General features: G+C 59.6%; 2 protein-coding genes across 5 annotated transcripts in view; one reads left to right on the forward strand and one right to left on the reverse strand.

Annotated features, from left to right (window-relative positions):
* The window catches only part of OTOF (otoferlin), an 82014-nt gene extending 58213 nt beyond the window's left edge, over positions 1-23801 (forward strand). The window contains exons 13-47 of one of the 4 annotated variants that reach the window (XM_037066520.1): positions 2904-3063; positions 3389-3575; positions 4034-4220; positions 5567-5790; positions 6028-6136; positions 6676-6856; positions 6954-7074; positions 7640-7740; positions 7858-7948; positions 8112-8228; positions 8543-8695; positions 8959-9148; positions 9246-9370; positions 9719-9853; positions 10554-10715; positions 10898-11017; positions 11494-11655; positions 11768-11930; positions 12524-12594; positions 13367-13396; positions 13810-13941; positions 15217-15283; positions 16003-16139; positions 16263-16397; positions 16779-16916; positions 17190-17317; positions 17428-17598; positions 18227-18387; positions 19050-19192; positions 19531-19619; positions 20841-20939; positions 21092-21333; positions 21462-21640; positions 21739-21839; positions 23620-23801. In XM_037066520.1, the coding sequence (XP_036922415.1) occupies positions 2904-3063; positions 3389-3575; positions 4034-4220; positions 5567-5790; positions 6028-6136; positions 6676-6856; positions 6954-7074; positions 7640-7740; positions 7858-7948; positions 8112-8228; positions 8543-8695; positions 8959-9148; positions 9246-9370; positions 9719-9853; positions 10554-10715; positions 10898-11017; positions 11494-11655; positions 11768-11930; positions 12524-12594; positions 13367-13396; positions 13810-13941; positions 15217-15283; positions 16003-16139; positions 16263-16397; positions 16779-16916; positions 17190-17317; positions 17428-17598; positions 18227-18387; positions 19050-19192; positions 19531-19619; positions 20841-20939; positions 21092-21333; positions 21462-21640; positions 21739-21839; positions 23620-23800 (4892 nt within the window). In that variant the 3' untranslated portion in view covers position 23801. Of the gene's footprint in view, positions 1-2903; positions 3064-3388; positions 3576-4033; positions 4221-5566; positions 5791-6027; positions 6137-6675; positions 6857-6953; positions 7075-7639; positions 7741-7857; positions 7949-8111; positions 8229-8542; positions 8696-8958; positions 9149-9245; positions 9371-9718; positions 9854-10553; positions 10716-10897; positions 11018-11493; positions 11656-11767; positions 11931-12463; positions 12595-13366; positions 13397-13809; positions 13942-15216; positions 15284-16002; positions 16140-16262; positions 16398-16778; positions 16917-17189; positions 17318-17427; positions 17599-18226; positions 18388-19049; positions 19193-19530; positions 19620-20840; positions 20940-21091; positions 21334-21461; positions 21641-21738; positions 21840-22081; positions 22263-23619 lie in introns of those variants that run through there. The other 3 variants (XM_037066519.1, XM_037066518.1, XM_037066521.1) reach the window with 3 other exon arrangements.
* Positions 23802-25172: 1371 nt separating this feature from the next.
* Positions 25173-26742, reverse strand: part of DRC1 (dynein regulatory complex subunit 1) — a 29566-nt gene continuing 27996 nt past the window's right edge. Inside the window, exons 16-17 of the mRNA XM_037066849.1 lie at positions 26568-26670; positions 25173-25397 (exon numbers count right to left, since the gene is read on the reverse strand). Coding sequence (XP_036922744.1) covers positions 25329-25397; positions 26568-26670 — 172 coding nt within the window. The 3' untranslated portion in view covers positions 25173-25328. The remainder of the gene's footprint in view (positions 25398-26567; positions 26671-26742) is intronic.

Raw genomic sequence — 26742 nt, forward strand, 5'->3', positions numbered from 1 at the left:
ATCTGAGTCCAAAACCCAGGACCATCCACGTAAAAATCACAAAATCTTAGGACACTCAAGCTGCAAGAGAACTTGAAAACATCTAGTCCAGCCTCTCTGTGGCAAGGGAGAAACTGAGGCCCAAGGCGGTGCAGGGGCTTGCTCAGAGCCTGGGAACAGAAGCTGGGATTTGCGCCTGCCAGGCCGGTGCCATCCCCCTACCCCGAGCATGCTGTCATCCTCAGGAGAGGGTGGCCCTCAGGGCCATCAGTGCTGCAGGGAGAGGGAAGAGGGCCAGTCGGAAGCTCTGGGGCTTCCCGGGGAGCATGTGCGGCTGTGGGGAGGACACTGCAGAAAGAGAGTGAGGAGCGTCCGGGCTTCCAGGTGGAAGGGTCCTGTGAGGAAGCCGGGGACACTCAGGGGACACCCACTGAGTGGCAGGCCCAGGCTGAGCATGCAGCCCTGGCAGGTCTGACCCCCAGAACCCGAGCGGGCGTCCTCACTCCCCCTTCACAGTAAGGAGACTGAGCCTCAGAAGTTCACATTGATGGCCCAGGGTCACACTGCGAGTCAGTAGTAGAAACTCCGTGTGAACCCAGGTCTGTTTGGGCCAAAACCTGGTTTCTCCATGGGGGAACCCACCCACCCCCAAATTAGCTGTTCCTGCTGAGTCTGTCCCTGAGCCTGGTAGTGTCTGTGGGAGCCAGAAGTCTGAGTGTGATTGGGGCACTGACGTCTTCATGCCAACGATCTCCAGTTTGGCCTGAACTGCTTGATGAGTCCTGGTTCCTGACCTTCTCAGGACATTGGTAGACAGATTACTGTCAGGGACAAAGGACTCCTGGGTGATGCTGGGAGCCATGGTGAGGTCAGTATCTTGTGGGGCCAGAAGGGATTGCTGGGGAACCAGTCTGTTCTCACCCTGACAGGACCACATTTGCAGTATCAGGTACAACAGCAGAAAGCCGCTCACTCATTGCAGCTCTCTGCTGGTGACAAGGAGGGACCATATGGGACTCCACCCAGCCCAACCCCACCAGCCTGCTAGCAACCTCTCCAGCCCAGGCAGCCTTCCCTGGCAGGTGGCAGAGCCAGACCCAAGGCAGAGAAGTGATGTTTCAGGTCGGGACATGTAGCCCAGGGCCTCATGCCATCCTGCACCTCTGGCCCGTTGACCGGGGCCATGCAATGTCACAGATCACAGTGGTAAGACCAGAATGGCCTTGGAGGTCATCAGTCCAGTGTTCAGCAGCCTAGGACCCTCTGAGAGCGTCCCCGATTGGTCACTTAAGCCTCCACTTAGACCTCCTCCAAAGGGGGCACCCACCACCTCCTGTTCCAGATCTTCCCATCCTTTACACCAACCGGAGTCTGTCACCCTGCAATCTCCACCCATGCTCACAAGTTTGCCTTGGAGGGACAGAAAGAATAAATCCAGTCCCTCTTCAAATGGCCTTTAAGTTTGAAGGCAAATTTCATGTCCCTCCTGAGTCTTATTCTTTTCTTGCCAAATCTCCCCGGTTCATCTGACCATGCACACATCTGCCCATCTACCCCTATATCCTCACACCCACTGGCCCATCCACAGACTCACGCATACATCCATATGTCCACCCACCCATCTGTCTACACAGGAACCCACTCGTCTATCCATCCATCTATTCACCTACCTTCCTCTGTGCATCTCCCCGCCCAGCCACCTAGCTGTCTATTCACGCATCCCTCCCACAAACATCTGCTCTGACAAGGTCCTGAAGCTCTGGGCCGCCTAGGACATGGTCCCTCCTCCTGAGCTCTGCCAGGTCAGCTGACAACCTCCAGCCACTCCTCACCACACAGCTGCCCTGTCTCGCCATGCTGGACTCCCTCTTCACACTCTGCTACGGCATCCTCCCTCCTGGGGCACGGCTGGGCTGGCCGATCCCCAGACAGGCTGATTTCTGTGTACAGCCCCAACACACTTCACACAGCCTCATCAGGGTCTGAGCTAAGATAGAAGGTGAAGGAAGGGGAGGGAAAGAGGAGAGTTCCGAGCCTCTGGAGATTTCAGTGCCACACAAAACCAAGGCCAGGGCTTCCCACTGCTCACAAACAGCTTCAAAGCAAACCTTACGTGCAGACCCATCTTAGCATGGCCTCTCCCCCATCATTGTCCTTTCCTCCACACTGGAGTGACACTGCCCTGTCTTTAGGAGGATTTCAGTTTGAAATGGGAAAGAGAAAATAAATAATCACAGTGACAGTGTGATAGGGTGTGTGTGTATGGAACACCAAGAACACCAAAAGGGCCAGGCTCAGTAATTCTGAGCAAGTCAGGGAAGGCTGCATGGAAGAGGAGACATTCAAGCAAAAGGAGTAGAAGTTTGAACTTGGAGGAGGAGAGTAGGGGCAGAGGGATAGTAGGGATGAGAGCATTCTAAGCTCAAAGACCAGCAGCCACAGAGCCATGAAGGTGTAGAATAGCAAGTGAACCATTCAGGGGTTGAGCAGCTTTGCCCAGCAGGACCACAGGGATGGGGCGGGATGAGCCGAGTGAGCTGGGAGAGCTGTATCACATCTGTGGTTTTTACCCCAAACATGGGGGAGGCCCACAGGGAGATAGGGGGCCCTCCATGAAGGCTGTCTGGCCGCTGTGAACAGGTGAGTGCTGGGGTTGGGGTAGGTGGGCTGTCAGCAGAGAAATTAATTAGGCAGCAAAGTCACACTGCAAACCTGGGTATAAGACCTTGCCCGCTCAGGGACTTCTGACTCCTTGGCCCTGGTCCAAAGGCAGGCAGAGCGGTGGCCCAAGGTCCAGGGGACATGATGGCCTGACCTCTAGGGGCCAAGAAAGCCCCCTGCTCTGCAGCTCTGCGACCTGCCCTGCGGGTGCAGTACCCCAGGGCCAGGGCGGTGGGTGCAGTCCCCACTCCTCCCCACTGCAGAGCACCAGTTCCACCACAAGTGGGCCATCCTGTCTGACCCTGACGACATTTCTGCTGGGCTGAAAGGCTACGTGAAGTGTGACGTCGCAGTGGTGGGCAAGGGAGACAACATCAAGACGCCCCACAAGGCCAACGAGACGGAAGAGGAAGACATTGAAGGGTGAGGCTCCCATCTTCCCCCACCGGAGGCCTGACCCAACCCTTCCTTCCCCAGAGGGAGCCCTGGGGGTGGAACGAGCCCAGAGATGGTACCCCCCTTACCTGTTCTCACCAGCCCCCAGACAGCCCAGCTCCTCCGGGAAGGACTTCAACCAGGGCTAAGGGCAGTCTAGGCTGGCCTCAGCATCCAGACTCCTTCTCACAGGACAGAAAGGACTGAGGCAGAGCAGGGTTTTGCGGTGATGGTCCCAGGCCCAGGAATATGGAGATGTTAGGGCAGGAGCTGGGGTGCCCGGGCCTGGCTCCCTAGCTGTATGTGATGGCAGGAACTTGCTGCTCCCTGAGGGCGTGCCCGCCGAACGCCAGTGGGCCCGGTTCTACGTGAAGATCTACCGAGCGGAGGGGCTGCCCCGGATGAACACAAGCCTCATGGCCAACGTGAAGAAGGCCTTCATCGGGGAGAACAAGGACCTGGTTGACCCCTATGTGCAAGTCTTCTTTGCTGGCCAGAAGGTACTGGGGTAGTGGGTGCAGGGGCTGGGACTTGGGGTAACAGGCATCCGATCAGTGGGGGTGCCTGAGGGCACACAAGAGGCAAAATCAGAAGCAGGAGACTGGCCTGTCATTGCCTTGGCACATTCACCTGCAAAGGGAAGAGAGAGAGATGAGGAAACTCCGGCTGAGAGGGGCTGGCTGGTGAAGCTGGGCTGGGAAGTGCCTCAGTGCACATAGCCTTGGGAATCCTCCAGCCTCTGGGTCCTAGAGACCCAGAGCTGAGGGGAGCATGGAGTGGATGGAGAGGCAGAGAGGCTGGGGTGGGGAAAAGAGTTCAGGAGATAAATGCACACACAGCACACACACATGTGTGTGCGCACTATGCATGTGCACACACAAACATGCATACACACCAACACATGAGTAAACACACACATGCTAACACACAAACCCTAACACTCCCTCCCTCCCACCAGGGCAAGACTTCAGTGCAGAAAAGCAGCTACGAGCCACTGTGGAACGAGCAGGTCGTCTTCACAGACCTATTCCCCCCGCTCTGCAAACGCATGAAGGTGCAGATCCGGGACTCAGACAAGGTCAATGATGTGGCCATCGGCACTCACTTCATTGACCTGCGCAAGATTTCCAATGATGGAGACAAAGGTCAGCAGTAGGAGGCCGAGTGGTGGGAGTATGGGGGGGGAGCATCCTAAAAAGGAGGAAATGAGTGAGACCCGCCCTCGCACGACCACCACCACCTCACACCTCAGCATGAGAGGCGCTGGGCGTGGTGAGGCCTCTGCCGGCAGCTCCCACTGCAAAGGAGAAGTGGCAGATCACGGCTCGGGCCTGGGCAGAGCTGGACTGGAACCTCAGCTCTGACCATGGGTAGCAGTGGGACCTTTGTACCTACATTCCCATCGTGAAGATGAAAACAATAATTACATGTGTGTACAGACACACATATTACATCTATGTGTGCACTGCTGCCATAGTGCCTACCTATAGACTGGTGGGAAGGGGTCCCTCCTAGGGCCCAGGCAGCGTGCTGGGTACCAGGGACACGGAGGGGAGAGCGCGTTCCCGTCCTCGCAGCACTCGGGGCGGTTAGCGAGGTGCACGTGCTACCAGAGGCTCAGACCTAAGGCAGAAGGCACACAAGACCCCACATCTGTGATTCTGTTTGTGTCAGACGTGCAGAGTAGGTGACTCCATAGAGACAGACAGTGCGTTAGGGGTCGCCGGGAAGAAGGGGCAGGGGCAATCGGGACAGACTGCTAACAGGTGTGACTTTTTTTTTCAGGGGGTGGAAATGGTCTGGAATTGGGGGATGGTTGCATGACATAGTGAATATGCTAAAACCACTAAAACGCACACTTCAAATGGTGAATTTTATGTTATCTGAAGTATGTCTTGGTTTTTTTAATGCTATAACTTTTTTAAAAAATCAGGTAGAATAAAAACCAAACAGACAAACAAAAAACCACTTCAGGCAGAATTGGATCCGTGCTACACACAAGACGCAGCAAATCCCAATGATGGGGGAAGTTAGTTAGGACTAGGAATTAGGGGGCTTCCTGGAGGAAGAGCGCTGAGCAGGGAGGACATTCAGGGAAGAGGAGAGGGGTCTGTGTAAGCAGGGTCGGCCACACGTGTATCTGCACATCGTGGCGAAGGGCCCCGAAGCCACGCTGAGGCATGTGGGAGAAGCCGGCATCTGTTTTTCAAACAGCTTGTAGGCAGCTCCAGACATAAGGAAGTGGGGAGCGTGACCCACGCATGTGCCCCCACCGGCCCACACACAGCAGACACGAGGTCAGCCTCTTGTAAGCCACAGGCTGCTGCACCACAGGCCTTCGTCTGCCTCAAAGATTTCACAGAGCAAGGCATGGGGCCTTCAGCTCAGCAATCAAGAGGTGTAGGCTGAGAGCTCCCAGAAGGGGTCCCTCTAACCCAAGGGGGTCCTGGGGTGTGACACGGGCCACTCTTCTCTCCCCACCACCTCACAGGCTTCCTGCCCACGCTGGGCCCGGCCTGGGTGAACATGTACGGCTCCACACGCAACTACACGCTGCTGGACGAGCACCAGGACCTGAATGAGGGCCTGGGTGAGGGCGTGTCCTTCCGTGCCCGACTCATGCTGGGCCTGGCTGTGGAGATCCTGGACACCTCCAACCCCGAGCTCACCAGCTCCACGGAGGTGCAGGTGGAGCAGGCCACACCCGTCTCAGAGGTGAGCTGTCCCCTGGGGCCCCTGGCTCAGCTGCCTTCCCAACAGGGTGGCCTGGGCCTGGGCTCTGCCTGCACAAAAGGACTTGGGCTTGAGGCCTTCAGAGTCTGGGCTGCCCAGGGCCATAGCTGGGTGACCTGTCCCCACCATCAGCCCAAAGGGCCAGTAGGGAGGAGGCCTGGCCCTGGTCCCAGCATCCCCATGAAGGTTTAGGAGTGCCTTCAACCACCTTCCCCACAGAGTTGCACCGGGAAAATAGAAGAATTCTTTCTATTTGGAGCCTTCCTGGAAGCCTCAATGATTGACAGGAAAAATGGAGACAAGCCAATTACCTTTGAGGTCACCATAGGTGCGTGCTGGGCTTACGGAGGGGCCTTCAGGCCCTCGGGGCTTCTGGGCGGTCACTGCTGAGCCCTGCCCAGAAGGAGGGAAACTTTGATCACTTCCCTCCACATGTCTTTAAGCATGCACACTGCACACAGTGCATGCCCATGGTATACACATGCCCATGGGGGGACCTGAGCTTCACCCACTGTGTGCTAGACTATGTTTGGGACACAGGGGAGGAAGAAACCATCCCTGCTGAAGGGAAAAAGGCCCTCGTGGGGCTAGAGAGGAGAGAGTGGGAAGATGGGCCGCGTCCTGGGCTGGGTCTTGGGCTCAGGGGTCATCAGAGCTCTCTGCGAGATCTTTGCAGGCACGGAGGACATGGGGACCATTCTCTGGTGGGTGTTCTGTCACATCTGAGCTGACCTGACTCCCAGCACTTCCCCTTCCCTGACTTTCCCTCTCCCCTCCCACAAACCCAAGGTGACACCCAGACTGGAGGGCTGGCTGAGGCCCGCTGGGAAAGGATTCTAGGCCTCAGGTGTCCCCTCATGCTTCCAGGAAACTATGGGAACGAGATTGATGGCCTGTCCCGACCCCAGCGGCCTCGACCTCGGAAGGAGCCCGGGGACGAGGAGGAAGTAGATCTGATCCAGAACTCCAGCGACGAGGAGACGGAGGAGGGGGGGGACCTGGCCTCAATCTCCTCCACCCCACCCATGCGGCCTCAGGTCACTGACAGGTGAGCCGGGGGCAGAGAGGGCCCTGGGAGGCCCTGCCTGCTGCCTCCCACCTCCCTGGACCCCAGTCCCCAACCGCCCACCTCCTCCCCGCCCCAGGAACTACTTCCACCTGCCCTACCTGGAACAAAAGCCCTGCATCTACATCAAGAGCTGGTGGCCTGACCAGCGCCGCCGCCTCTACAATGCCAACATCATGGACCACATTGCAGACAAGCTGGTCAGCCCCAGGCCTCGGTGGAGAGTGTGGGGTGGGCACGGTGGGGAGGGGCGAGTCCTCTGCACCTCACAGGCGTCTCTGCCCAGGAGCTTGCTGTGAGGGCCAGGGGATGGGGTCGTGGGACTGCTGGAGTGGCCCCAGCAGGACCTCTGTTTCTGTCCCTGCTCCCCCACCCCTCCGAAGTGGGCCAAGAGACAGAGGGCTACCTGGAGTGGAGTCTGGCACTCCGGGCCCAGCCAGTCCTGGGGTTCCCTGAAGGCAGCTGGGGTACCCTTCTGGCTCTGACCTGCACCCCGCCCCCAGTCCTGATTCTGCCCACCCCTGCAAGTCCACCAGGACCCCAGGTTCAGAGCCCCAAAGTGGCTTTTTCTTCAGGAACTGAAGGCCCCTGGGCTTCGAAAGCAGAACCTGGGGAATTGGAGGATTCCTGATGATGGTGGGATGCTGGAGGGTGGCACCAGAGGGAGATCCCAGGTCACCTTATTTCCCCTGATGGATGGGGTGGCATCTGGGGAGGCTGGGGGAGGGGCTGTGACTCGGCATGCACCCTGCTCCTGGTCCTCAGGAAGAAGGCCTGAACGACGTGCAGGAGATGATCAAAACCGAGAAGTCCTACCCAGAGCGTCGGCTGCGGGGCGTCCTGGAGGAGCTTAGCAGTGGCTGCCAGTGAGGGGGAGGGGCAGTGGGGGAAGGCTGGGGGCTGGGGTAGGGAAGACAAGGAGGTGTCTGCAGGCCTCCTGCTGGAGGGTGGGCTCTGCTAAGACCTGCTCCCCTCACCCCCAGCCGGTTCCTCTCCCTCGCTGACAAGGACCAGGGTCACTTGTCCCGTACCAGGCTCGACCGGGAGCGCCTCAAGTCATGCATGCGGGAGCTGGTGAGGACACGGTCCTCAGTGCTGGACCACAGGGGAGGGAGGGAAGGTCTGGAGGTGAAAGGGGAAACTGGGGTGGGAGGATGTATGTCTGAGGCCACAGTCCCCCCGGACCAGCCCCCTCCATCAGGCGTGGTGGCCCCGCTCATCCCGCTCACCCTCACAGGAGAGCATGGGGCAGCAGGCGAAGGCCTTGCGGGCTCAGGTGAAACGACACACGGTGCGGGACAAGCTGAGGCTGTGCCAGAACTTCCTGCAGAAGCTGCGCTTCCTGGCAGATGAGGTGCGCCCCTGCTGGTGTGCGTTGAGGGGTGCCCAGGCCAAACTCCAGTGACCAGAAGAGGGAGGGGGCCGCACAGGAAGGGGTGGAGCCGGACCTCCTAGGAGGCCTCTGCTGCTGACAGCTGTCAGGGGGACAGGGATGAACAAGCCTTTCGTCCTACTGTACATTCTTCTCGCCCCATCGGTGGGGGGTGAAGGAAGACCGCACCCAGGGTCTTTCCTCTGGTCCCTGAGGGAAAGGCCCTGGTGGCCAGCGAGGCCCACGGGGCCCCCTCTGAGAAGCGGCCCCCTCACCCCCTGGCTCCCCTCCCACAGCCCCAGCACAGCATCCCTGACGTCTTCATCTGGATGATGAGCAACAACAAACGCATTGCCTACGCCCGGGTGCCCTCCAAAGACCTGCTCTTCTCCATCGTGGAGGAGGAGCTGGGCAAGGACTGCGCCAAGGTCAAGACACTCTTCCTCAAGGTGCCAGAAGGGGGCCCGACTGAGGGGGTGCTGCAGGATGGGGGGCTGGGGCCCTGGGTTTGCACCTGGCTTCTTCTAAGGGTCAGTCCCCCCAGGGAGAAAGCCGTCCCCAGCCCGGGTCTGGCAAGTGTGAGCTGGTGGAGTGGTGCCCTCGGGGAGCAGGTGCTGAGAGAGGAGGGAGCTGGCAGAGAATGGGAGGCAGGGAGGACAGCATGGTCCCACCCTGCCCACACCCTCCATGCTGACCCCACACTCACCCCCAGCTGCCTGGGAAGCGGGGTCTCGGCTCAATGGGCTGGACGGTGCAGGCCAAGCTGGAGCTCTACCTGTGGCTGGGCCTCAGCAAGCAGCGCAAGGACTTCCTGTGCGGCCTGCCCTGCGGCTTCGAGGAGGTCAAGGCGGCCCAGGGTCTGGGCCTGCACTCCTTCCCACCCATCAGCCTGGTCTACACCAGTGAGTGGGGACCCCTGGCTCCCAGCCCTCACCCTGGGAGGACGCTGGGGCGGGGGAGGGGCAGCGTCCCCAAGCCTCAGCCTGCCCTTCCCCACAGAGAAGCAGGTGTTCCAGCTCCGGGCCCACATGTACCAGGCACGCAGCCTCTTCGCTGCGGACAGCAGCGGCCTCTCAGACCCATTTGCTCGTGTCTTCTTCATCAACCAGAGTCAATGCACAGAGGTGAGGGTCTGCGGGGAGGGAGTGTCTCTGGTTTTGAGAGTATTTGCAGACCTGTGAGCCTGTGGAACCTGAGAGACAGAGGGAAGCCCTGCAGACAAGGTGCACGCCCAGGCCACCCTGCTGAAGGCTTTGGTGTGGTTCTGGTGAACGCGGGGAAGACGCAGGCAAAGGGGACGGGAGCAGACTGCACAATGGCCTTCATTTTTAGATTCCCAGAAGAGATAGGGAACATGACACTCCTGTTCCCCGAGTCCCCTGGAAGCCACAGTGGCTGCAGGTGGCTTCTGATCAGAGATCTTTCCACCCACCACACTTATTACATTTCCCCTGCCCTGCCCCATACTGCAGGTGCTGAATGAGACCCTATGCCCCACCTGGGACCAAATGCTGGTGTTCGACAACCTGGAGCTATACGGAGAAGCTCACGAGTTGCGGGACGATCCCCCCATCATTGTCATTGAAGTCTACGACCAGGACACCATGGTAGGGGTGGACTCTGAGACCTGGGACCTACCGCTTCGTCACTGCCCTCCGTGTGCATTGGTGGCCGCCTGCCCAGACCTCCTCAGCCAAGGCGCTGTAGGAAACGTGGAAGCCTGGGCGGCTAACCAGCTCCTTCTGCCCTGTCTCTGCAGCCTGACCACCCCCCCCACACACACAATATGGGCCTCTGGGGTCTCGGGGGAAGATGCGTCAGGGTGTTCCCACTTCCCTGCATAGACAGAGTAAGCTCAGGCCCCAGGTCTCCAGGACATGTGTCAGCAAGTCCTGCTGTCCCCAGCCTTCCCCCATCCCAAGGGGCCCTCCTGCCTGCACCTTCCAGTCAGTAACAGCCCCCCAGTTCTCCATGAGCGCTCTGGGGTGGGGGGTGAAAGATTGGGGGGGGTTCCTCCAGAGCTGGGGAGCCACTTATGACAAGCGTCCTCAGCTCCTGAGGTCCTGGAGCAACCCTAGACTAGAGGTGGGAGGTCCCGCTAGTCCTGAGCCCCAAATCTGCCCCCACTGCCAGCATGGCCTTGAGCGAATCTGTGGTGAGACTTGGTTTGCCCACTGGTGGGATGGGGTAACCCCACCTGCCCCCTCGCCCACTGGCATTGTGGAAAGGACAGCGTAAGACCTCAGTCATGACTATACTCGGTCAACTCAAGCACCAAGCGGCCACCTTGGCTGTTTGTCCCATCAGGGCAAGTTCGACTTCATGGGCCGGACCTTTGCCAAGCCCGTGGTGAAGATGGCTGACGAGGCGTACTGCCCACCCCGCTTCCCACCTCAGCTTGAGTACTACCAGATCTACCGAGGCAACTCCACGGCCGGGGACCTTCTGGCCGCCTTTGAGCTCCTGCAGGTGCAGCCCCTCACCCCATCCTGCGAGGGGCCTGTCTGCCTGGAGCTGGGAGTGTGGTTCTTGGGGGCCTAGGGTGTTGGGTCCTCCCTGTCTCTCTAGATCACATGGCAACTAACTCCTGGGAAGGGAGAGCCCACTCTCCAGGCTCTGCAGGGTGTGACCTTGTGACCCTTCTTCCCCAGATCGGGCCGGCAGGGAAGGCCGACCTGCCACCCATTGACGGCCCGGTGGATGTGGATCGAGGCCCCATCATGCCTGTGCCCATGGGCATCCGGCCTGTGCTCAGCAAATACCGAATCGAGGTGTGTGAGGGCTCCACCCACCCCTCCTGCCCCTCCCACCCCTGCTCTGCATGGGCCCTGCTGTGCTCGCTTTTCTATGCCCCTCACTCTGTGACTCCAACGAGGGCCATTAGCACAAATTGCACTGTTGACATAAGATTCCAGGGGCCTTCAGCAACCTCAGGCCACCTCATTTTTCAGACAAGGAGACTGAGGGACAAGGAGGGGAAGTGACTCATCCGAGATCACACCCAGAGGTGGCAGCAGACGTGACCCCACCAGTCCAGTCTGCCCAGTCTGCACTGAGTCTCCCTGCCATGTGCTGGGACTGGTCCCAGCCCTGCCACCCGTCCCCAACACCCACCCCTGTCAGCTGCCCTGGCCCTGGCCCTCCCAACCCACTGCCCACCCCACTGCCCAGTTCCTTCTCCGGAGGCCCAGTCCACCACTGGCTTCCTTGACTGAGGGGACTGTCCCGTCCCCCTGCCCCCTCCCAGGTGCTGTTCTGGGGCCTGCGGGACCTTAAACGTGTGAACCTGGCCCAGGTGGACCGGCCGAGGGTGGACATCGAGTGTGCGGGGAAGGGGGTACAGTCATCTATGATCCACAACTACAAGAAGAACCCCAACTTCAGCACCCTCGTGAAGTGGTTTGAAGTGGTGGGTGCCAGCCCGGGCACAGCCTGGCATAGTGGGGGGCAGCTGGCACGGTGGGGCAGGCCAGGTGCCTCTGCCCCCTTCTCTGAGCTCAGGCTCCATTGGCAACACCCAGGACCTCCCGGAGAACGAGCTGCTGCACCCACCCTTGAACATCCGCGTGGTGGACTGCCGCGCCTTTGGCCGCTACACCCTGGTGGGCTCCCACGCCGTTAACTCCCTGCGGCGCTTCATCTACAGGCCCCCAGACCACTCGAGCGCTAACTGGAACACCACTGGTAGGCCACACCCTGGGGCCCAGGCCTGTGTCCACCAGCCCTTGGGAGGGGCTCCAGCTCACAGCCCAGTCACACAGCCACCTGGCTGCCATCCCAGGGCATCCACAAGTGGGTACAGGGGAGGCCAGCAGGAAGGTCCTGTCCCAAGAGCCAAGCCTGCACAGGGCTGCCCCTCACTCCAGAGCAGAAAGAGCCAGAGCTGGAGATGCCCTTAGAGGGCCTGAGGGCAGACAGCTTCCTCAGCTGGTACTTGGAGGAGACCTGGCCTCCACCCACCCCGTCCTGCCCCTGGCCTCCCTCCCGGCCCAGCCTCCACTATTTCTCTAGGCTGCAGCTCCTCCTTCCTCCGGCTCACCTTCTCCCTCTCCTGATGCCCACAGTTTTCCCTTCAACTGCTCCATCTTTCTCCCTCCCCTCCGAAAGCTGGAGAATCAGCTTTGGGCCTCTCTCTGGTCCATCTGGTCACCCTTGACTTTCACTGTCACCCCTGCTCTCCCCTGTCTGTCTGCCTGTCTGTCCACCTCTCTGTCCAGTAAGACTTCTCCGGGGCTGCCGTGTGCTGTGCAATGGGGGCCCCTCCTCTCACCCCACAGGGGAGGTGGTGGTGAGCATGGAGCCAGAGGTGCCCGTCAAGAAGCTGGAGACCATGGTGAAGCTGGACTCGGTAAGGCAGGTGGGGCATGGCCAGCACCACACTGGCTCGGAGCGTGCAGCTGGGTGTGATGCTCCCTCTGAGCCAGGCCACCTCCTTCGGCATGTCCAGGGCTGGCCCTGACTGTGTGTGCAAACAGCTCCACCCTAGACTATGTCAGTGTGTGCACACACAAGCATGCTGTGTGCATGGACAAGAGACAGAAAGAGCCAGAACCATCTGACAGCATAGTCAGCTCCTCCTGGGAAGCTCCTTTGTTTCACGCCCTCAGCAAACAAGACAGAGGACTGGACTCAGCTTCCCCATCATCCCGCAGGCCCTGGGCTCTGGTGGGGTGTTTTCACCAGGGTCCTCTTTGGCTATGCAATTGTGTGTGTGTGTGTGTGTGTGTGTGTGTGTATCCACTTAATTTTTAAGGTGCTTGACCTGGTCAGAGAGGAAAAGTAGAGTTGAAGTTGACTCCATCTAGCCAACCTCACTGAACCCCTGCATGCGGCCAGCCCCCCTCCCAATCCTGACCCTCCCACTGAAATCATCTGGGGTGTCCACAGCTGCCTCAGGGTTGAGAACCACCGCCCTGTAAGGTTTGAGGAAACGTCTGCAAGGCAGACCTTTTGCAGGCTCTCCAGCAGCGTGCTCCTGTTAGTGCAAAGTTGACCCTGGGTACGCAGGGATTCACAGCGCATAGCAAGTGTCTCCCCACGCTCCCTGGCTGGGCTGCTGCCTCCACTCCAGGCCCCAGGGGCGCTAATTCTGTCTCTGTCTCTTTGGTTCCCCTTTGCAGACTTCTGATGCTGTCATCAAGGTGGATGTGGTGAGTATGGGGGCTGTCTGGGGGTTCTGGGGAAAGAGGACCTTACACTGGCATGGGTGTCAGGCCAAAGGGTGCAGCAACAGGCAGAGGGCCACCCCAGCCCCTGGATGCTCATGCCTGCATACCTCCCAGAGCGCAGACCAAGACAGTTGCTTAGGCAGTGGGGCCCCTTTGTGCCAACCCCACTTTGGCGGGGGGCTCATGTGGGCAGGTCATGACCTCTCCGGCCATGGCATCCTCCTCCATAAGACATCCCCCTCTGGCAGTGATGGCCCCATAGAGCCTCATGGGACCCAGGGCTTCCCGGGAGCAGATGCTCAGAATGGATGGGGGACCCCCTAGTTGTCCAGGGCCCTGGAAATGGCCAGGGCACAGTGATGTCTGCAGGACTCTTGACCTGGCCAACCTTCCAGGCTGACGAGGAGAAGGAGAAGAAGAAAAAGAAGAAGAAGGGCAACTCGGAAGAGCCAGAGGAAGATGAGCCAGATGAGAGCATGCTGGATTGGTGGTCCAAGTACTTTGCCTCCATTGACACCATGAAGGAGGTGAGGCCTCGGGGCTGGGCTAGGGGGCTGATGAGGAACTGCACTGGGGAGGCGGCCCCAGCTCTGCATCAGGCCCTCCTGTCCAACTTCCTTCCTGCTCCCCACCTGAGCTGGCTGCTCCACCCCATTGACACGAGCTTGGGACAGCCGTGTCTCATAGCTTTGACATTCTAGTCCAGGATGCCCTTCCCAGCATGGCGGTCCTATCTCTATCCTTGGCTTGCTTTCCTCTGGTCCTCATTCACTCCATTCACAAACATCTCTTGAATATACACAAGTCAGACACCATCCTAGGTGCTGTGGGAGCCGAGAGATAAGATGCCGTACCTGCCCTGAGGAGCCCTCTGTTTGCTGGGCAAAATGGGCATGTAAGCAGATACAGTTCAGTGTGATAGCAAAAGCCAACCAGCCCCTGCCCGGGCCAGAGGGGGCTTTGCAGAGGAGGCGACATTTGAGGAAGAGGAGAAACGTGCTCGGAGGCCAAAAGGAAACAGTAACTTCGTAGTAGGACTTGTCTGTCTTCATACTGTTTTATTTGACCTGTCTTGGTCACAGCAGCTATGACATGTTCTTCCCCTGTTGTGGGCACATGAGTTCCATTGGCTGAGCCAGACCGCAAGTTCCAGAAGCACACTTTTCCTCTTCTTCATCGATCTCTTCTCCACACTGCTCTCCTAGCTCAAGGCACTCCCTGCCTGATTGGCTGACCAGGAGGGCCATGTGCCTCAATTCCCTCAACTGAGCTGACCCAGCCACATGCTCTCCGCAGGCCCTTTCCGTGGCCCAAGCCGTGTCTGATGTTTACTATGCACGTTAAAGCACAGGCTAAGCTTCCACAGCAAGTTAGATCAGTGTGAACAAGGGAAAAGCTGTTATGGTGACTTGATGGTGTCAAGGACCAAGATACTGCCGCCTTGCTACCGTCCTCTGGGTAGTGAGTGATGGTACAGGAAGGGGTAGGGAGAAGAGGGTCACACTCCTTTCCTTGATCGGCCCACCCCAGAAGTTGTACGTTTTAGCCAGAATCTAGTCTTATGGCCACACGTAGCTGCAAGGGAGGCGGGGAAGTGTAATCTTTACCTGGGTTGGATGCATGCCAAGAAAAACTCCTCAAGAACAAGAGAACACACCCAAACACAATGGGTTTGTAACCTAGTAGGAAAGCCTTTCTGTTTCTAGCACATTTAAGCCTGATCTGAGACCAGAGTGGGGGGTCCACTTACCCCTCCCCAGGAAGCCCACCTTCCTTCCTCCTCTCACCTCATCTTTCGGCAGCAACTTCGACAGCACGATACCTCAGGAATGGACTTGGAAGAGAAGGAAGAGATGGACAACCCTGAGGGTGAGCCCTAGAACCCTGGATCTCTGCCCCTCTCTCCCCTGCCCCCAGGTGGCCAGATCCCTACCTGCTGCACCAGCTGCTTCTCTTTCTCCCTCCCGTGCACCCACACAGCTGCAGCGGCCAAGGTCAGATGTCCCCAGGCGTCCCTGGGCACTAGTGAGCAGGCTTAGGCTGGTGGACAGGCATTTAGAGCCACAGAAGAGCTGGAAGCACCCTCGGAGCTCATCCTACCCAGCACTTCCCAGTCCTTTTCTGTGGCACGATGTTAGTGGGTGTCCTGGAGGGAAAAGAGGGTTCTATGGTTCGAGGCAAAAAATAAGTCTTTTGGTTCAGGGATTCTCAGTGTCTTTAATGTACAAATGTTAGTTCGAACCTCTAAGAGGAAGCTATAATATAAAACATTTCCCCGACATAGTCAACCATGTCACCTGTTTTTCTAAAGCTTTACAAGAACACCTCCACCTCAGACAAGCGGGCTGAGGCCAGGGAAGACAGAGAGCAGCTTCCCCACCCTGCTCTGTCACAGGGCAGGACAGCAGTCTTTGCGCACATTCCTGGCGTGACCGTGCTGGGCACCTGCACCGTGTGAGGCAGGCATGCCTGGGAGCACTGTCTGCATTTTACAGATGAGTGCACGGAGACCAGCCCAGTGACATTAGCCAAGTGCTCCTCCGTGTCTGCCCCAAACAGACAAGGCCTGCTTTTCTGTTCCTGGCCAGGTGGGAGGGGGCTGATGAAGGGCAAAGAGAAGGCGAAGGCTGCAAGGGATGAGAAGAAGAAGAGAGCCCAGAGCCCCGGCCCTGGCCAGGGGTCCGAAGCCCCTGAGAAGAAGAAATCTAAGATCGATGAGCTCAAGGTAAGGGGCTGGGACACACCCTGCCGGGGGGTGGGGTCACACCTGGGGACAGGAGGTGGCAAATGGGACAAGAGGGAGGCCAGTGGACAGGCCGTGTCCCCCTAATGGCTTGGCCTGGCTCAGGTGTACCCCAGGGAGCTCGAGTCAGATTTCGACAACTTTGAGGACTGGCTGCACACCTTCAACCTGCTCCGGGGCAAGACGGGGGATGATGAAGACGGCTCCAGCGAAGAGGAGCGCATTGTGGGCCGGTTCAAGGTCAGGCAAGGAGCAGGGCTAGCCCCTAAGTCCCAGGCCCTGACCTGAGCCCCCAGGGCACCCCTCTGCCCCCCACCCCATGCCAGCAAGAGCCCAGGGCTGACAGTCACATGAAACTGTCAGCTGTACTGGTTGGTGAAATACAAAAACACCTTCATGCTCATCGATAAAGAGCATCCGCCCTGGAGGCCTCCCCAAGTTGCCTGCATCCCCCTCCACCACTGCCCCAGCCACTCCTTCCAGGACCCCTAGGCCTCCCCGTGATCCAGCCACCAGAGGGTTCAGGCCCTGCCACGGGAGGGTGTGACTGTTGGTTGTTCTGATGCCACCCCCACCTGTGCTCACTGAAGCCTGTGCCCTGACGCACCTTGCCTTGCCCAGGGCTCCCTCTGCATGTACAAAGTGCCACTCCCAGAGGACGTGTCCCGGGAAGCTGGCTACGACCCCAGCTGCGGCATGTTCCAGGGCATCCCCAGCAATGAGCCCATCAATGTGCTGGTCCGCGTCTACGTGGTCAGGGTGAGACCCCCCTCACAGTCCCTCCCCTGTGGCCCAGTCCTCCCCCCCAGGGGGGCTGCAGCAGCTGCGAACTGGCAGCACCTGATGGGGAAGCACCTGAGGGTTCTGCAGTCTAGTCCCCACCCTCTAGAGAGGAGGAAGCCAAGGCCCAGACGGGCACACAGCAAGCCTCTGCTCTTTGCCCTCAGGGGACTGTCAGGGAGCAGAGCAGGGCCACTGGGAGGTGAGGAGGGTGTGGGGAGCCTGCTCAGGGGCACCCCTCCCCCATCTCAGGCCACAGACCTGCACCCCGCAGACATCAATGGCAAAGCGGACCCCTACATTGCCATCCGGCTGGGCAAGACTGACATCCGGGACAAGGAGAACTACATCTCCAAGCAGCTCAACCCTGTCTTTGGGAAGTAAGGCCTCCAGGTGGCCTCCCGGCTGCCCCTGCAACTTCTCCAGCCCAGACCCCCTCTCCTCTCAACCCACCTCACCTTCAATCCTTTTCTCAACCTCCCCTGGCCAGGTCCTTCGACATCGAGGCATCCTTCCCCATGGAATCCATGCTGACAGTCTCCGTGTATGACTGGGACCTGGTGGGCACCGATGACCTCATTGGGGAAACCAAGATTGACCTGGAGAATCGCTTCTACAGCAAGCACCGCGCCACCTGTGGCATCGCCCAGACCTACTCCATGTGCGTGAGCGGGGTGGGGAGGTGCAGGGCAGGGCCGGGCCCACTCGTCTGGCCTTGACTCTAAAAATAAGATTCAGAGCACATGGTTTGGGAAGGTAGACATTTTACAGGGTCTGCTCCAGGCCGGGCCTGCGCCCCTGCCTGCTCTGGGCACAGTCTTCAGAGGCCAGGACAAGGAGGGAGCCACCAGGAGGTTCCAGGACAGAGGAGGCAGGGCAAAAAGAGAAAAGTGGGCTGAGAGCAGAGGCGGCACTGTGCCCTAGGAAGAGTCCACTGGGGATCCGGCCAGTCTCTGCCATCGACAGGCTATGTGACCCTGGTTACATCCCTTAACTTCTCAGGTCATCGGCTTCCTCATGGGAGTCTTGGAGGTTTGAGAGGAGCGGGCACCCTAGGGGCAACTGGTACTCATCCTGGGGACACTGGTCATCTGGCGCCAGAGATCAGGGCAGGGGCGATCAGCCTCCCACAGCCCTAGTGCCTCCGAGGAACCTGGAGCCTGGGACAGGGCCCACGGGCTGACATTGGGCAGCAGACAACTTAAGGAAACTGGCTGTAACCAGCTGCCACCTGGGAATGGCCCAGCCCCTCCCCAAGCCCCGCCATGCCTCTGTATCCCCTCCCACAGACATGGCTACAATATCTGGAGGGACCCCATGAAGCCCAGCCAGATCCTGACCCGCCTCTGCAAGGAGGGCAAAGTGGACGGCCCCCACTTCGGGCCCCCTGGGAGAGTGAAGGTGTTCAACCGAGTCTTCACGGGGCCCTCTGAGATGGAGGACGAGAATGGTAATGGGGTGCTGGATGCAGCCACAGGGGGGCCAGAGGTCAAGGAGGGGCCCCCACTTCCCTCTATGGGACCTTAGGGCCTAGTCTGGGGTGTCCTTGGTCTGGGCCTAGTGACCCCCTACACATCAGCCCAGAGTCCCCCCACTCTGTCTGCCCAGCCTCTGCCCAGCCTCCCTGTGCTACAAAGCACTCACCTGCTTGCTGCCTTCTCTCTCCTCTCAGCACCCCTCTGGGCTAGGGAGGGTCTCCCCACTGTGCAGCTGAGGAAACTGAGGCCCAAAGAGTCTAGCAACTTGTCCAGGGTCACGTGGCTCCAAGCCCTGCGCTCTCTTCACTGCTCTGCCCGCAGGGCCCTTCCCAGAGGATCAGGGGGACCTGTGCAGGGACTGCGTGCTGCCCACCTTCACGGTGCTGGGACGGGAGGTGGATCCTTGCCCCCCACCCCCAACCTCAGACCTCCTGAGGATTCTCTGGTCAAGTTCCCCAGGAAGAGGAAACCCAAGGACGTGAGGCTCTCTGGGCCCTGTGGGGCAGCTGAGAACCCGGGCGAGCCTTCTCCCTCTGTGCCTCAGTCTTCCCAGCAGTAAAGTGGAGATGGGTGGACCAGTGGTGGTCTGGTGCTGCTGAGCACGGGCCAGCAGCTGACACGCTGGCACCCACAGGTCAGAGGCGGCCCACGGACGAGCACGTGGCGCTGTGCGCCCTTCGGCACTGGGAGGACATCCCCCGAGTGGGCTGCCGCCTGGTGCCGGAGCACGTGGAGACCCGGCCGCTGCTCAACCCTGACAAGCCGGGCATCGAGCAGGTGACTTCCTGGAGGTTCTCGGTTTTTAGGATCAGGGAGTAAAACGGGGCCTCATGCTATTGGCTGCCTTCCCAAAGCCTGGTGCACCTCCCCAGCGTGGCCCTTCACAATTACCCCAGTGGCACCTGTCTTTGCCTTGAGGGAGAACCACACCAGCTGGGGTGGAGACCTGGGGTTTTTCCCTCAGAAGCTGTGATTGGCTGTCGATGATGTCATAGGAATTCCTGGCATCCAAGGCTGAAAATTGATGAAATGGGTCTTGTCAGAACAAAGGCTGGGAGGGTGAGGAGAGCAGTGGAGGAGCTATGAGGGGACCTGCCATGCCCCCCCTTCCTCAGGGCCGCCTGGAGCTGTGGGTGGACATGTTCCCCATGGACATGCCGGCCCCTGGGACGCCTCTGGACATCTCCCCTCGGAAGCCCAAGAAGTGAGCTGCTGGGGCCCAGCACCACCCCTCCCTGCCCCGACCCCTCACCACTCCTCACATAGCCCCAGTCACTTTGGTGACCAGCTTTCCCCGGTGTGGCCTTGTGATAGGAGCAAACCTACCTACGGAGAGAGTTGTGGGGCCTGCCCTTGGCGGGTCACCTTTGCCGAAGCAGGGGCCACAACCCCCACTGGGAGGTCAGTGAGGGCTTGAGCCCGTACACCAGCCCCCTCCGGCAGACTTCCACCAAAACGTGGGCTCCCTCACTGGGTATGCACCCCCATGCAGGGCACAGACGCCTGGGAGCTGGCTACGCCCTCCGGCAGCCCCACCCCAGGCTGTCGAGCTGCCTCTCCTAGATGACCCTGGCCAACTCACTTTGCCTCCCTGGTCCTCAGGCTTCCCTTCTGTAAAGTGGCAAGATCAAGTCATTGCCAACAGTGACGGGCCAGTGGCTGGAATCAGGGCCCCCTTCATGGTGGATGGATTGGCACAGGGGCCCACGCTCAGGGCCACCCCACCCTTACTCCAACCTGATAATCTTGAAATTCTTAATGGTTTTTGAACGAGGAGCCCTGTAGTTCCATTTTGCCCTGGGTGGACAAGTTCTGCAGCCAATTCTGTCTGAAAGAGCCTCCCCCTCCGAGGCCACGAGTGTGCCGTTCCAGGGTCTACCACTAGGGGACACCCCAACCCAAGGGTCACGGGGACTTGCAGTCCAGAGCCTAACTCCTAAAGGTTGAAACGTAACTACCTCATTTCACTCTAAAGGGAAAATCCTCTTCAGGGACAAGACCATGAATTAGGAAACTAGATTCTGTGGGTGTCCCCTGCTGGCTGCTGGGCTTTAGCGTAATTTCTGCCAGAACTGGATTGGAGCTCTGGCCTCTGGGGACGGGGCCTAGGTCCTGACGCTCTGGGCTCCGCCCGTCCCGGAGCCAGCCTCCCTGGCCACTAGCAGTGTGCTCTGGGCCCTGGCATTCCAGCCCGCCAGACTGCCCCTGGGGCCACAGCCATTCTCCTCCCAACAGCCATTCCGACTGGCCGACCCAGGGACCCAACAGCTCGGCTTCCCCTCTGCTCTCTCAGCTCCCACCTGCCCAGGCCCCGTGCTCACCCCAAGTCCCCAGGACTTCTCTGGGCCATCTCATCTCCAGCGCCCTGCCCATCCCGGCCCACAACCCCCGCCCCGACCGCTAATCAGCCTCTCCCCCTGCCCAGGTATGAGCTACGGGTCATCGTGTGGAACACGGACGAGGTGGTCCTGGAGGACGACGACTTCTTCACTGGGGAGAAGTCCAGTGACATCTTTGTGCGGGGGTGGGTGAGAGGTCCCTGGCGAGGCGGGGGTGGGGTGGGGTGAGCCCGCCCTCCTGGTGGGCAGGAAAGGAGGGCAAGGACAGAAGGAGCTGCAAGGCGGGGAGAGGCCCCAGGGGCGTGGCCACAGGTCTGCCGTGGGCGGCTCTCTGCAGGTGGCTGAAGGGCCAGCAGGAGGACAAGCAGGACACGGACGTCCACTACCACTCCCTGACCGGGGAGGGCAACTTCAACTGGCGCTACATCTTCCCCTTCGATTACCTGGCTGCCGAGGAGAAGATCGTCATCTCCAAAAAGGAGTCCATGTTCTCCTGGGACGAGACCGAGTACAAGATCCCAGCGCGGCTCACGCTGCAGATCTGGGACGCGGACCACTTCTCCGCCGACGACTTCCTGGGTGCAGGGCTGGGGCCCAGAACGCAGGGGACAGGGCAGGGGGAGGTGGGGACAGGGAGAGCCCACACTGGGTGTGGGGCGGGGTCATTCCAACCTGGCCTGTCAGTGCTGACTCTGAGGCCCCCACAGGGGCCATCGAGCTGGATCTGAACCGGTTCCCGCGGGGCGCAAAGACGGCCAAGCAGTGCACCATGGAGATGGCCACAGGGGAGATGGACGTGCCCCTGGTTTCCATCTTCAAGCAGAAGCGTGTCAAAGGCTGGTGGCCTCTCCTGGCCCGCGACGAGAATGACGAGTTTGAGCTCACGGTGGGCAGCCCACTGCTCGGGCGATGGCCAGGGCCGAGCCAGTGCTGGGGGCCTGGCACCTGGCACAGACATTGGGACAGTCCTCTTCCTCTCTGCAGGGCAAGGTGGAGGCAGAGCTGCATCTGCTGACGGCGGAGGAGGCGGAGAAGAATCCAGTGGGCCTTGCCCGCAATGAACCTGACCCCCTAGAGAAACCCAAGTGAGTGCCCTGCCAGGCCAGAGCCCCTGCCACACTGGTCCCTGGGGACACTGGACCAGGAAAGAGGGGCCAGAACTGTCTTCTTGCCCCCACTCCACAGGCACCCCTGCCCTCTTATCCCTTCCCGAGAACTACTCACTCCGCCCAGGTGGCCCCCTCCTGGCAGAGCCCCCTTGCCACTCCCCGAGCCTTTACCCCCTGCATCCTTTCTCCTGCTCCCCCTGCTCCTCTTGCTGCTCCAGCCGGCCAGACACGAGCTTCATCTGGTTCTTGAACCCTCTCAAGTCCGCCCGCTACTTCCTGTGGCACACGTATCGCTGGCTGCTCCTCAAACTGCTGCTGCTCCTGCTGCTGCTCCTCCTCCTCGCTCTTTTCCTCTACTCTGTGCCTGGCTACCTAGTCAAGAAGATCCTTGGGGCCTGAGCCCGGCATCCTCCTGGGTCTGGTACTCCTCCCTTCTTCCTCTGGACTTAGAGCTTGGCGGCATGCATGACACACACATGCACACATACACATGTGTAATTGCACGTGTGCACACACAGGAAGTTTCACAAAGCTTTGACAACACTTCCAATGGTTTCATAGGCTCTCAGAATGGGAAATGACTATTTTCATGATTACATATCGGGCCCGAGAGGTGAAGTAAGGCCCTCTAGCAAATTAGGGGGGAGCTAGGACTCAGCCCAGGTTTCCAAGTTGCCCATCCAGCATTCTTCAAACTACACCGCTTCCTCTCCCAGCAACACGCCTGCCAGACTAACCTTCAGCAGAAAGAAGCTGAGATGTGGGCAGGGAAGGGGACAGGGCTTGGCTGGGCTTAGCCAGCAAGTCCCGAGTAGTTCCTGCAGCATCCACCTGCCGACCCGCAGCCCCTCCATCCAGCAGGACAGTTAGGTGGCTCCATCCAGTTGCAGCATCTCAGCGGCCAGCATCTGCTGAGCGCCCGCCCGGTGCCAGACACTGCGCTGGGAGCCTCGCCCTCCGGTCTCACCCCACCCTTTCACCCACCGGCTCTACTGCTCACCCGTGGCATAAGCGAGGAAACTGAGGCTCAGTGAGGTGCTAACTTCATGTCCTCGCTGAGGTCAGACACCGGGGGCCCTGCACCCATGCCCCACACTGTAGCCCCGCCGATGTCAAGCCCAGCTCTAGTGGGTGCACCCACATCCTCCTGGAGTCAGCAGGGCAGACATGTCTGAAAAAGCATCTTCAGTTTCACATCCTGACATTTTGTAGAATCTGTTGTCTTGTAACACAACACAAAGCTGGACAAGCACTGCTTGGCTGGGGGACCATGCGGTCACACCCTGACAGCAGGCCTGTCAGTGCACATGGCCTGTGCCCTACAGGGAGCCCTCAGATCCCTGGCCAAAGTTTATGCTCACCAGAAAGCAGTGGGGGAGGCTGGGAAGCGTGGTCTCACAGAGAGAGAACAGGGGCAGCCTGGACCCTGTCCAATGAGCTGCTAAGTAGAGGCACTTCCTGCTAATCGGCACCGCCGGGGGCTGCGGCTGCGGGTGTTCAGGTGGAGGCTCAGGGCTGCCCAGCGGCAAGAAACGCCACTTAGGCCCCGGAAGGAGATTGGGACACCAGAGGGTCCTGCAAATGGAAATGCAAGCGGCAAACCCTGTGCTTAGAAATGGGCTCAGACCCTGTCGCCAGCATTCACTACTTGGGGACTGAGGCCATGACGGACAGGGTCTCTTGGGGTCAGAAGGGCGGAGGGGATGGGGTGCCCTGGGAGGTGCCCACTGCCTGACCGCACCTCCCCCTCCCCCAGCCGGCCCGACACCGCCTTCGTCTGGTTCCTCAACCCCCTCAAGTCCATCAAGTACCTCATCTGCACGCGCTACAAGTGGCTCATCATCAAGATCGTGCTGGCGCTGCTGGCGCTGCTCATGCTGGGCCTCTTCCTCTACAGCCTCCCCGGCTACATGGTCAAGAAGCTCCTAGGGGCGTGAAATCCCTGCCGCCTCCCCGAAGCTCCTCTCCTGGGCCTGCGTGTGCACCCCTCCCCTGGTGTGGACTTCCCAGACTCCCTGGGGGGAGCCTGAGAAACCCCATGTCCACCCTCAAGCCTCAGGTCCCAGAAGCCTATCTCCTGCTTCTTGGGCTAGTGATGGGCCAGCCCTCTCCTCCCCAGGCCTGCAGCTGGCCTGGTCCTACCCCTCTGGCCGCTGCCTGTGGGGTGGGGGTGGGGATGTGGGCAGGAGTTGGGGGCTACACCTCACTGCTGAGGCTCCACCCTTCTTCAGACCTTGGCTTCCAAGGAAGCCACCCCAAACCCTACCCCAGGCCTTCCAGTCACGAACTAAAGCTCGAATGAAATTAACCCAGAATCATGGGCCAGTGCCCAGGGCTTTAAAAAAATGAATGAGCAAGGAGCATCACTCTCCCCTTCCAGACACAACCCTGTGGAGACAGTGATACTGCTGGTCCTTGTTCTGCAGAATCGGGCCAGACTCTTCCTAATGACCCTGCAGGTAGCTGCTGCTGCCCCAGCACACTCCACGTGGCTCCTCCTCTTGCCCAGGCAGCCCCCAGACGGGGACTCGTGGGTGACTTGTGGGTTTTTATCAATCCTCAGAGCTTCCTCCATCCTGGCTACTGTCCGTAAGTCTGAGAGGCGGTGACGATGAGCCCCTCTGCCCTCCCCACCGCCCCAGGCAGCCCCTGTGCTCCCTGCCCTGCACAGCTGGCCCTTCCAGTCCCTCCAGGTACAGCCAGGAGTTTGTACTTGAAGTGCTGCCCCCTGCCTGCGTGAGCTGGGATTCTCTTGGCTGTTTTTCCTTTCTTGAGTGCTGATTTTTCTCTTAATAAAAGGAATCAAACACTGAGCTGACAAATCTGCTCCAGTGGGGGGAATGGCGTGGGGCACAGGGCCGGTGGGCATCCGTGGTTGGCAAACTCAGTGTCACCTGGCCCCTCTGATGTTTCCTCTGGGTGGCCTCATGGCCCAGCATTCACACAGGGCCACCTGCCTGGGGTACCCACCGGAGGGACCTCACACCACGGCCCAGAGCACACAGCAGGGTGCGCCCAAGGGCCTCAGAAGCTCTTCGACAGGGTCCTGCTGCAGGCCCAAGGGCAATCTGAAAGCTGAAGACCCTGCCAGCTGCCCCAAAGTTCCAGCTTCCAAGCACAGGCACTGGCTGCCCCCCAAAGCAACAAGGGAGCTGCACACCACTGGCCTGGCCTCAGCGCACAGCATCGCGCCCGTTCGCCTGCCACAGTCTGAGGCGGGGACACAGTCCTCTCCTGACCCAGGGGTGGGGGTAGGGGCCCGTGTGTCACTGGACCCTCTTTAAAAAGACTCAGCCACAACTTTTTAAAGACTTTAATCATGACTACAGGATACAGGCCACTGCCCTTGTCACTTTACAATGGCAGCTCTGGGCAATGCAGAGCACGCCCTGCAGCTCCCCGGGTGACATGCGCCAGCCCCTGCACCAGCACCAACGCCAGTGCCCGCTCCGACACAGCACCTCGTCAGGGCTGCTTGGGTTGGGTGGGCATCTGGAACACCTGAATCGGAGGAATCTGCAGTTCCGCATTTATCTGGAAAAGAGGGAGTGAAGGTCATTACCTGTTCCCCAGGGTCGTCCTCCTTCATGCCTTCCGGGGGTCAGGTGCACTTGTTGACTGTCCCACAAGCCTGCACATCTCTGCGTGCACTTCTGCCCCCTGCGTCCAGGTGTCTGGGAAAGCCCACGTCTGCCCTCCTACAGAAGACAGGGTCCAGGGCTGCTCGTTCGGCTTCCGCTCCAGCTAACTAGCCTCTGGGGATGTTCTTAACCTTCCACTCAGATCCATTCTCTTCAATTCTCTTCCCCTCTTCACTTGCCATCCCAGCCCCCAGTCTGGCCCTGCACTTCCCTTCATCCTCCCTATCCTCTCGTGCACAGCAGCATTGATGGAAGGGTGGACCATGGTCCCCTGATGTCTGAATCCTGTCACAGGCCAAGAGGTCATCATGACCCCCAAGCTTACTATGGCCCCTGTTCAGATGCAGCTTGGGGCCTGAAACCACACCAGGCCACACAACCCCAGGGCCTGGGCTTGTGGCTGGCCTCAGTCACCTCTCACACGCACAGCTGATAGCAGAGGAGGAACTATGCTCAGCCCAGTGGCATGGCCCTCCTGGCCCACAGGCTCAGCACCTCGTGAAGGACACCCCACCAGCAAATCAGAGCTTGCAGCTGTGTTACCAACCAAAGGGAGCAGAGACATGAGATTCCTCCCCTTGCTGGGCCACGAGGAAGCTGCCCAACTATCGCTGGAGTGGGCATGAGTCAGGGCCAGGGAATAGCTGCCCCAGCTGGAGCCCCCTCTGCCCACGTCACATTGCAGGCCAGACAGCCCAGGCTGGTAGAGCGGGGAGAGCTCGTGGTCTGGGCCAGTCACGGAATCTCCAGGTTTTGACCTTGACCATCAGGCTCATTTCTGCCCTCGATTCCTCACAGACTGACTATTAAGACCAAAACAGAAAACAACTCCAGATGGGCTCGGCCAGCGGTCACATGGCCCTGCTCTGGCCCTGTCCCTAAGAGTGGCCCAATGAGCAGCTGGTGCCCAGAACTGTGGCATCACGGACAACACGGCAACCCATGTCTCAAAGAGCCTTGGGTCAAGGAGGGGGCTGCTCATTTCCTAATATCAGCTCCTGTGTCCCCCACCTCTGCCCCACCTACCCCTGCCCACCCTCCGCGGAGGGTCCCTGTCACCCACCTTGGAGTGTAGGTACCGCTGCAGCAGCACCTGGAGCTCCGTGTTCTGCTGCTCCAGGGCGCTGTTTTCTGCCAGCAGCTTGGCCCTCTGCGTCAGGACGAGGCTTTGGGCAGAAAAATCGGTGAGACGCCGCCCAAGGCTTCCTCCACCCTCTAGCAAGGATCCCTATGCTTCT

This window comes from Sturnira hondurensis, unplaced genomic scaffold, assembly GCF_014824575.4.
Source record: "Sturnira hondurensis isolate 20B ecotype Veracruz unplaced genomic scaffold, ASM1482457v3 Scaffold0016663, whole genome shotgun sequence".
NCBI classification, from domain to species: domain Eukaryota; kingdom Metazoa; phylum Chordata; class Mammalia; order Chiroptera; family Phyllostomidae; genus Sturnira; species Sturnira hondurensis.